A 9,853-nucleotide genomic window follows, 5' to 3' on the forward strand; every position below is an offset into this window, starting at 1 on the left:
CTGAAACCAATGTCCCCACTGCCATGAGATCTTCCCGGAGCTCCTTCCTTGTTGTCCTTGGGTTAGCCTTGACTCTTCAGACAAGCCTGGCCTCGGCACGGGTGGAAACTTTCAAAGGCTGTCCAGACCGTGGAAGGCTAACAGTAGTTCCATTAGCCTTTTACTTCCGGATGATGCTCCCAACAGTGGAGACAGGTAGGCCCAACTCCTTGGAAAGGGTTTTGTACCCCTTGCCAGCCTTGTGACCCTCCACGATCTTGTCTCTGATGGCCTTGGAATGCTCCTTTGTCTTTCCCATGTTGACCAAGTATGAGTGCTGTTCACAAGTTTGGGGAGGGTCTTAATTAGTCAGAAAAGGCTGGAAAAAGAGATAATTAATCCAAACATGAGAAGCTCATTGTTCTTTGTGCCTGAAATACTTCTTAATACTTTAGGGGAACCAAACAGAATTCTTGCGGTTTGAGGGGTTGAATAATAAATGACCCTCTGAATAAACTTTTCACAATTTAAAAAAAAAAAATAAAAAAAGAAATAACATTCTTTTTTGCTGCAGTGCATTTCACACTTCCAGGCTGATCTACAGTCCAAATGTCACAATGCCAAGTTAATTCCGAATGTGTAAACCTGCTAAATCTGCAGGGGGTTGAATACTACTTGTAGGCACTGTATATATATATATATATTATATATATATATATATATATATATATATATATATATATATATACCTTTTTGATCCATACTGAATACCCCATCCTTACCATGCCCTCAAGGTTATGTATATAATTCCTTTCTACACTTTATATTTCCCCATTGTTTAAATATATTTCTTGATTGTTTTTTATATGTATGTTCTTATCTCTGCATAATAAAATTATTATTCTTGATTATTATGGATTCTGAATCCATGCTTTTCTGAGGTCAATTGATATAGGAGTTTTTCCATTATATGGTTGAATATGTTTTTTCGGATGATATTGATTCTATTTCACCCACTGTATATACCAATATGGGCGACATATTTTCCAGGAAGGTGCCCAGCATGGGGGACATTTATACCAGGACGGGGGACATATTTACCAGGATGGGGCCCAGGATGGGAGACTTTAGTACATCATGGAGGACACAATGAAGTTGGAGCAAAACTTATGTCTTTATAGAATTTAGAAAGCTACATAATCTGTAAGGCAAGTCCTTCTCAACATTGGCTCCCACATCAACTAATATATCACAGAAATATGTATATGTAACGCCCCACGGGGCAGGCAGGGATTTTAACCCACTTATTGCCGGGCCGGGAGTGCAGATCCTCTGCGTTGTCACGGGGTGGCCTGGCCGGGTTCCATTGTCCCAAGGCGTATAGCAAGTAGGATTAGAGGGTGGCAGGGAGGATGGAGGTAGGAGTCAGGGGTTTAGGAAATTCTATTAGGATCGTGGGGACACAACCTGTGGTTACGCAGCCAGGGATGGGGGCTGCCACTGCAGGGTCTATCACCAGGGCAGATGTTGGGGAGCAGCCGGGATGGTGTCACTCCCCACAGGCGGAGCGGGATTACCCCGGGAGGATGGCGGGGGTGGTGCTAGTCCCCGTTGGCGCCGCAGCGATGGGCGCCGGCGCCAGTTAAAGAGAGGCAGAGGCAGGGGCTGCGGTTCCAAGTCTTTTTACTCACAAGTTGTTCAGGCGCTGCCCCAGAGTGCCGTCCTCTGCCACGATGGGCTCCAGCCGATCCCGGATCTGTTGACGGTCACTGCCAATGCCGATGAAAGTCTTTTAATGAAGTGTCCCATGGTTGCTGTGTGGAACCTGGGCCGGGCTTCCAACTCCAAGCCACGGGCCCACAAACAGAGAGGAGCATTAACTCCAGTTGTCAGTGCTAGGTGTTATCCAAGCTAAGCCCAGGAAGGTTTTGTCTAAAGTGTGGTGGTTGCGTCTACTTCTACCCCATGTGGTGCCCGCCCCTGGTGGTTGTCCTAGTGACTGGGGAAGTCCCATGCTTTGTGATGGCTGGCTTCTCTGTCTGCGCTAGTCCAACCCCCTGTGAGTAAGCAACTACTGTGTGTTTTGTGAATGCACTGACAGGTTAACCCCCTCCTGACCCGGGATAGATATTACCCCTGAAAAGTGGTGTAATACCCTCTGGCATCTGAAGCCCAGGGGCGCTACATATACGTCTGAACGTATAAGCCACTGAGCACAGATACGTGCCACATCAGCCTCCACCACTATACACTAAAACTTCCGACAAGCCGAAGTGCTGTGCAAAAGCCTCTGCTACAATGGCCAATAAATCATCAAACCTCACTCCTCAGGGTCTGCTCCTTAGAGGAGATAATCATATATTAATTCAACATCCAAGCTGGTAAGTGCCAATAGGTATGCAATGGAGCCCCCTTCTTGTTACCAACGACCTGCCAGAGTACATAGCTCTAAACAGCACTAAACTAATTATAACCTTTTTCTAGCATAAAAAACTAACTCTGCATAAACATATAGCTACTCATAAAACAGTATATATATTTACCGAAAATAGGGATGGAGGGTGGGCAACCAAATGTCCTTACTATAAAATTCTGTCTCAAACCACCAAAAACATGAATATCAACCCGATTTTTGCAAGGTCACTGTTTTCTACAAAATAGCTTGTCACATACATTGATGTAACATCATGGATGTCAGTGTACGGCTGTGTTACATTGTATATTGAGCGGTGTCTGAAATCTGAGAAAGTCCAGAAATGGAATTCCCTATTGTTGGAAAGGAAGTGTTGTTGAATACAAACAGGATATGGAAACAAATGTACACAAGCATGCTATAACTGTGCGCTTCAGAATTCACAATGCAGATGACCTGTACAATTTTACCAAAGTTCTTATATAATTGGTTCAATATTGATTTGAGGTTTGATATTTATTTACTTACAGAGAATATTGGCATTTTTTTATTTTGTTGCATTGTACATTTTTGTGACTAGTGTATTGAGCAACTGAAGGCGATTGTTGTTTTGTCATCATGCGGGACTAAATCACAGTTGCTAATAAGCAGGTAAAGGCCGCTTTACACGCTATGACATCGCTAAAGCGATCTCGTTGGGGTCACGGAATTTGTGACGCACATCCAGTCGCTTTAGCGATGTTGTTGCGTGTGACACCTGTGAGCGATTTTGCATGATCGCAAAAACATGCAAAATCGCTCATCTGTGACAGGGGGGTCCATTCTCGAATATTGTTGCTGCTGCAGTAACAATGTAATTCGTCGTTCCTGCGGCAGCACACATCGCTCCATGTGACACCGCAGGAACGAGGAACATCTCCTTACCTGCGTCCCGCCAGCAATGAGGAAGGTAGGAGGTGGGTGGGATGTTACGTCCCGCTCATCTCCGCCCCTCCGCTTCTATTGGGTGGCCGCTTAGGGATGTCGCTGTGACGCCGCACGGACTGCCCCCTTAGAAAGGAGGCGGTTCGCCGGTCACAGCGACGTCGCTAGGCAGGTAAGTAGTGTGACGGGTCTGGGCGATGTTGTGCGCCACGGGCAGCGATTTGCCCGTGTCGCACAACCGATGGGGGCGGGTACCCACACTCGGTACTGATATCACAGCGTGTAAAGCGGCCTTAACTCAGAAGTAAGAGCCAATATGGCAGCACTTCCCATTGTCAGTTTCTTTACGTAAAAACACAACTGAATAGAAAATTTCCCTTTCAGTAAATCAAACACAACTGAAAAACGTCTGTTCAAACTTGTCAAATATGGATTATCATGTCTGCATTTTGGGTAAAAGTCTTTCAAGTTTTTTGAACTTTTATATTGTTTAGTACCAGATCCTTAGCAGTGGTAAGTGTAGTAAGAGGTTGGTGTATGCCTGTTACTAATCGATCTTAACTCCAGCCGCCAGGTTCCACCTCTTTGTTCCCTGCCGGCTGGCTTCTTCTGCTCCTATCCGCCTTGAATTACCAAAGCAACCCCTCTCTGTCATTCCCCTGGGTGGTTTAAGGCCAGTTCAGCCATCTGTAAGCTACCTGAGTATTCAGATCAAGTACATTATGCCGGCTACCACGTACTAGCATCCCACATGAGCCGCTAATTAAATCCAGTTCTGTTATTTTAACAGGCTTTGCTTTATATCCCTTAATTAGTGCCCCCTAAATCTTAAGTGTTCCATAATGCTTTCCTCACACATGGCTCTGTGTATCAAGGTGCATTTTTGCACACTATCTCAGTTGTATTAAAGGGAACCTGTCAGGTGTAATATGCACCCAAAACCACAAGCAGATCTGGGTGCATATTACTAGTCCCTGTATACACTAGCATAGGTAAAGAGATCTTTAGAAAAAGGATTGCTAAAGATATTTTATCATATGCTAATAAGGCCAGGGACTAGTCACAAGGGCGTTACTTCCCTTGGCTAGTCGCCCCCCTTAGCATGTAAGCACACCCATGTGGGTGTACTAACATGGTAATGAATGCGCAGCGACAGAGGCATGGTTGATCACACCGCTCTCTTCTGCCACTGTACCCAACACTGGATTTCGGCTCAGTGCGCATGATCAGAAGTCCCAGACTTCCAATCATGCGTACTATGAAATCGGGTGAACGCGTCCCGGCTTCAAATTGGTGTAGTGCGCATGAACGGAGGTGCCAGGGATGTTCTGATCTTGGGCACTGATCCAAAAACCAGCTGTGGTAGCAGAGGTGAGTGTTACCATGCCTCTGATGCTGCGCATTCATTAACGTGTTAACACAACCACCAGGGTGTGCTTACACGCTAATGGGGCCGACTAGCCAAGGGAAATAACGCCCTTGTGACTAGTCACTGGCCTCTTTAGCATATGATAAAGGATCTTTAGAAATACTTTTTCTAAAGATCTCTTTATCTATGCTACTAGATACAGGGATGGTTAGGCAGGGATTGGCAATATGCACCCAGAACTGCTCGAGGTTCTGAGTGCATATTGCAGCTGACAGGTTCCCATTAAGGTATCTAGTTGCATGTCCATGTCTGTTGTTCTTCGTTGTTCTTCGTTGTTCTACATTATATCTAGCATATCCAGTTTAGTTGTTCCACGCAATCACAGGTGGCAACCCGCTAATCCAGCTCTTCTGCTCTTCATTCTGTCCTGCTTATCCAGCTCTGCTGCATTTTAAATCTCTGACACCTTTGGGCCAGCTGCTCATCCAGGCCTGTGGATTAGTAAATCCACCTCAGCAGGTAAGTCATAACAACACCCAGCAGGCTAAGATGTGGCTATAATGCTTCACTTATTCTTATTAGCTGGGCATTTTTTTACACACCCATAAAGCCATTCATAAAAAGTCATTGATTTACACTAATTTCCTTACAATCCAACAGCGGCTTTGGCTCTCATGATGCAGCCGATAACGTCTGAACTTTGGTTGCATACTTTGCGTGCGATGACCACTACTTATGACCCTTTCTTAATACTAGAAAGCTGTAAATTGGATCATCAGCAAGTCATCCATGTATATAAGAAATAACCACCATTAAATTCCACCAACATTTCTGATACCACAGATTAGTTAGTTATTAATCTCTGAGTCACCAATCTCATGAGACAAACAAAATTGAAAAAGCAATCCTCCAATAAAGGGCCTTAGGCAGGATGAACTGGCCTTGTGGTTATTATGGTAATTACCAGATAGGCTGGTCCAGCACAGTGCCACATAACCTGCAACACTTTTAACAGTATTTATACTGCTAACAACTAATGCGGAACAGAGAGCCATCAGCTCCCTGCACCACCACCTAGGAATGCTCCACGCTCGGGTTGGACGTGTAGTGCAGTAAATATTAGTTTTTTCGTCGTCTATTTTTATTCTTTGCTGGGCACATGGGGGCATTAATATTACCATAAAGAGGCATACTATGAAGCATTATAATATAAATACACACTGGGACATTATAGTAAGGAGGCATATTGGGGGGTAAACATGCACAATGTGGGCATCTCGTTTTTTGTGTTACTTGGTAAAAGCAGGAGACTGGAAGAGGGGTTCCTACTATTTTATTCTCAGCTTTTTGTCTGAGAGCATGTGGAATTTCAATTTACTGGCTCCTTTCACTTGATGTTGGTGCTGCGTGGCAGCCATTGTGGCTGTGGCGCTGTGCGTGTGGGTTGGTGTGAACTGGAACTGTGGGTACTTTGATTTGCAGCATGTGGGGCACTGCGGTTGTTACACCTGCCAGTGTGGTAACGCTTCGATGGTTAGAAGTCACCGACCCACTCAGAGGTTTGCCGTGACGGGGCGGTGGGCTTCATACAGTCTGATCAGAATGATCAACCAAGATTCTCATGTTCCATTTTGTACATTTGCACTTAGCCAGCCCAGCAATTTCCAGATACCTGAAGATGCCTTGTTCATCTGTACAAACAATTATACACAAGTACAAACAAGATGGGAATTTCAGCCATGTTACCGCTCAGGAAGATGATGGGTTCTGTGTACTAGAGATGAAAGTGCTTTGGTCAGACATGTGCATATGAACTCAAGAACAAAAGTAAAAGACCTTGTCAAGATGCTGGCGGAAGCTGGCAAAAATTGTGTCATTATCCACAGTGAAAAGAGTACTGTATCAACATGGGCTGAAAGGCCACTCTGCCAGGAAGAAGCCATTACTCCAAAAGAAACATAAAAACATCAGATTAATGATAGGAAATGCACACAGGAACAAAGGCCTTAATTTTTGGAGACATGTCCTGTGGTCTGACAAAACTAAAATGGAACTGTTTGGCCATAATGACTATTGTTATGTTTGGAGGAAAAAGGGAGAAGCTCTGAAGCCTAAGAACACCATCCCAACTGTGAAACACAGGGGGGGGTGCAACATCATATTGTGGGGTTGTTTTGCTGCAGGAGCGACTAGTGCACTTCACAAAATAGATGGCATCATCATGAGGAAAGATTGTGTGACAATACTGAAGCAACATCTCAAGACATCAGTCAGGAACTTAAATCTTGGGAGCAAATGGGTCTTCCAAATGGACAACGACCCGAAGCATACTGCCAAACTGGTTACAAAGTGGCTAAAGGATAACAAAGTCAATGTTTTGGAGTGGCCATCACAAAACCCTGATCTCAGTCCTATTGAAAATTTATGAGCAAAGCTGAAAAGGCAGGTGCGAACAAGGCGACCTAAAAACATGGCTCAGTTACACCAGATCTGTCAGGAGAAATGGGCCTAAATTCTTACCAACTATTGTGAGAAGCTTGTGGAAGGATATCCAAAACATTTCACCCAAGTCATACAGTTTAACAGCAATGGTACCAATTACTAATGAAATATATGTAAACTTTTGACTTTGCAGAAAGTAATAAAAGTTCCTTAAAACATTTATTCTTTCATTATTCTGGCATTTGGCAAATATACTGTAAATAATTTTGGTAATCAAATTGACCTAAAACGGGAAAGATTTATTCTGATTTCACGTCAAGATAGTGAGAACATGCATATGTGTCTTTTTAGATAGTGTATGTAAACTGGTTTCAACTGTATGCAGGTATATGGTATATACAAGTGCATTTCAATAAATTAGAATATCATTAAAAAAAAATATTTCAGTATTCAATATAAACAGGGAAACACATATATTATATAAAATCATTACACACAGAGTGATCTATTTCAAGTGTTTATTTCTGTTAATGTTGATGATTATGGCTTACAGCCAATGAAAACCCAAAAATCATTATCTCATAAAATTAGAATAATTACCACAAAACACCTACAAAGTGCAGAGACTTCCTAAGCGTTTAAAATGGTCCCTTAGTCTGGTTCAGTAGGCTACACAATCATGGAGAAGACTGCTAACTTGACAGATGTCCAGAAGGCAGCTATTGACACACTCCACAAGGAGGGTAAGCCACAAAAGGTCATTGCTAAAGAAGCTGGCTGCTCAGAGTGCTGTATCCAAGCATATTAATGGAAAGTTGAGAGGAAGGAAAAAGTGTGGTAGAAAAAGGTGCACAAACAACCAGGATAACCACAGCCTTGATGGGATTGTTAAGAAAATGTGATTGAAAAATTTAAGGGAGATTCACAAGGAGTGGACTGCTGCTGGAGTCAGTGCTTCAAGTGCACCACATACAGATGTATCCAGGATATGGGCTACGACTGTCACATTCCTTGTGTCAAGCCACTCATGACCAATAGACAACACCAGAAGTGTCTTACTTGGGCCAAGGAGAAAAAGAACTGGACTGTTGCTCAGTGGTCCAAGGTGTTGTTTTCAGATGAAAGTAAATTTTGCATTTCATTTGGAAATCGCAGTCCCAGAGTCTGGAGGACGAGTGGAGAGGCCACAATCCAAGCTGCTTGAGGTCTAGTGTGACGTTTCCACAATCATTGATGGTTTGTGGAGCCATGTCATCTGCTGGTGTAGGTCCACTGTGTTTTATCAATTCCATAGTCAGCGCAGCCATCTACCAGGAAATTTTAGAGCACTTCATGCTTCCCTCTGCCTACAAGATTTTTGGAGATGGAAACTTCATTTTCCAGTAAGACTTGGCACCTGTCAACACTGACAAAAGTACCAATACCTGGTTTTATAATCACAGTGTCACTGTGCTTGATTGGCCAGCAAACTTGCCTGACCTAAACCCCATAGAGAATCTATGGGGTATTGCCAAGAGGAAGATGCGAGACACCAGATCCAACAATGCAGACGAGCTGAAGGCTGCTATCAAAGCAACCTGGGCTTCCATAACACCTCAGCAGTGCCACAGGCTGATCACCTCCATGCCACGCCGCATTGATGCAGTAATTCATGCAAAAGAAGCCCCGGCCAAGTATTGAGATCATTTATTGTACAGACTTTTCAGTAGGCGCCAACATTTCTGAGTTTTTTCAGTTGGTCTTATATAATATTCTAATTTTCTGAGATAATGACTTTTAGGTTTTCATTGGCTGTAAGCCATAATCATCAACATTAACAGAAACAAATCACATGAAATAGATCACTCTGTGTGTAATGACTCTATATAATATATGCGATTTTCTTTTTGTATTGAATTACTGACATAAATTAATTTTTTAATGATATTCTAATTTATTGAGATGCACTTATATGTGTTTAATATGAGAAAATAATATGCACCTGACCTAATGTTTCCTTCTATACTTCGGTTCATTAAATAATGTAATATTGTAATAAACCATTATGGATACAGTCATTATCATACTTTTTACAGATAGATTTTGCAGTGGTTAAAGCCTTGAAGTGTTCCCCAGCATTTTCCTGGAAATACAGTCTGATAACCTGAAAGTGTCTGGAGATTGCAATATTCAGATAATAATGTAATTCAGGCAACTAGACAATTATATAATAGCTGTTATCAGTGCTTACCTATCAGATTTACAGACATTTTTTCCAGCAGGATCTAAGTCCTGAGATTCCACTCTTTGTATCCAGGTCCAGAGCATTAGCATCACCATCAGTATCAGCTTTCTGCTGTGATTGAACATCTTTAATGTACTGTTACATTGAATAAGTTTGAAACCAGTAGAATGAGATCCTAAAAAGGCTGAAAGATAAGCCAGGAGCTGCCATAGAGTAAATCCATCGTAGTCACAGGATGAGTGGTCTTTTCCCTGCACTATCCATCCCAGTGTGAGTGCCCTTTCATCGAGATCAAGATCCTTCTTGATTTTTTTTCCTGAGGAAGTAAAGGAGGGGAGGCAGAATTCCTGCTATTGAATCTGTCTAGTGGGAGGGGGAACAGTGACACAGGATCTAAAGAGCAGTAAATGCCAAAATATTGAATAGTGTATGTGTATATATATATATATATATATATATATATATAGCAATAGCGGAGATACTGCCAGTGCAGCCGGTGAAA

General features: G+C 42.8%; 1 protein-coding gene across 1 annotated transcript in view; it reads right to left on the bottom strand.

Moving 5' to 3' along the window:
• SCARF1 (scavenger receptor class F member 1) overlaps nucleotides 1-9,621 on the bottom strand; it is an 84,078-nt gene extending 74,457 nt beyond the window's left edge. The window contains exon 1 of the mRNA XM_075333249.1: nucleotides 9,358-9,621. Coding sequence (XP_075189364.1) covers nucleotides 9,358-9,476 — 119 coding nt within the window. The 5' untranslated portion in view covers nucleotides 9,477-9,621. The remainder of the gene's footprint in view (nucleotides 1-9,357) is intronic.
• Nucleotides 9,622-9,853: the final 232 nt, after the last annotated feature.

The sequence above is a fragment of the Anomaloglossus baeobatrachus genome, chromosome 2, assembly GCF_048569485.1.
Source record: "Anomaloglossus baeobatrachus isolate aAnoBae1 chromosome 2, aAnoBae1.hap1, whole genome shotgun sequence".
In the NCBI taxonomy this organism is placed as follows: domain Eukaryota; kingdom Metazoa; phylum Chordata; class Amphibia; order Anura; family Aromobatidae; genus Anomaloglossus; species Anomaloglossus baeobatrachus.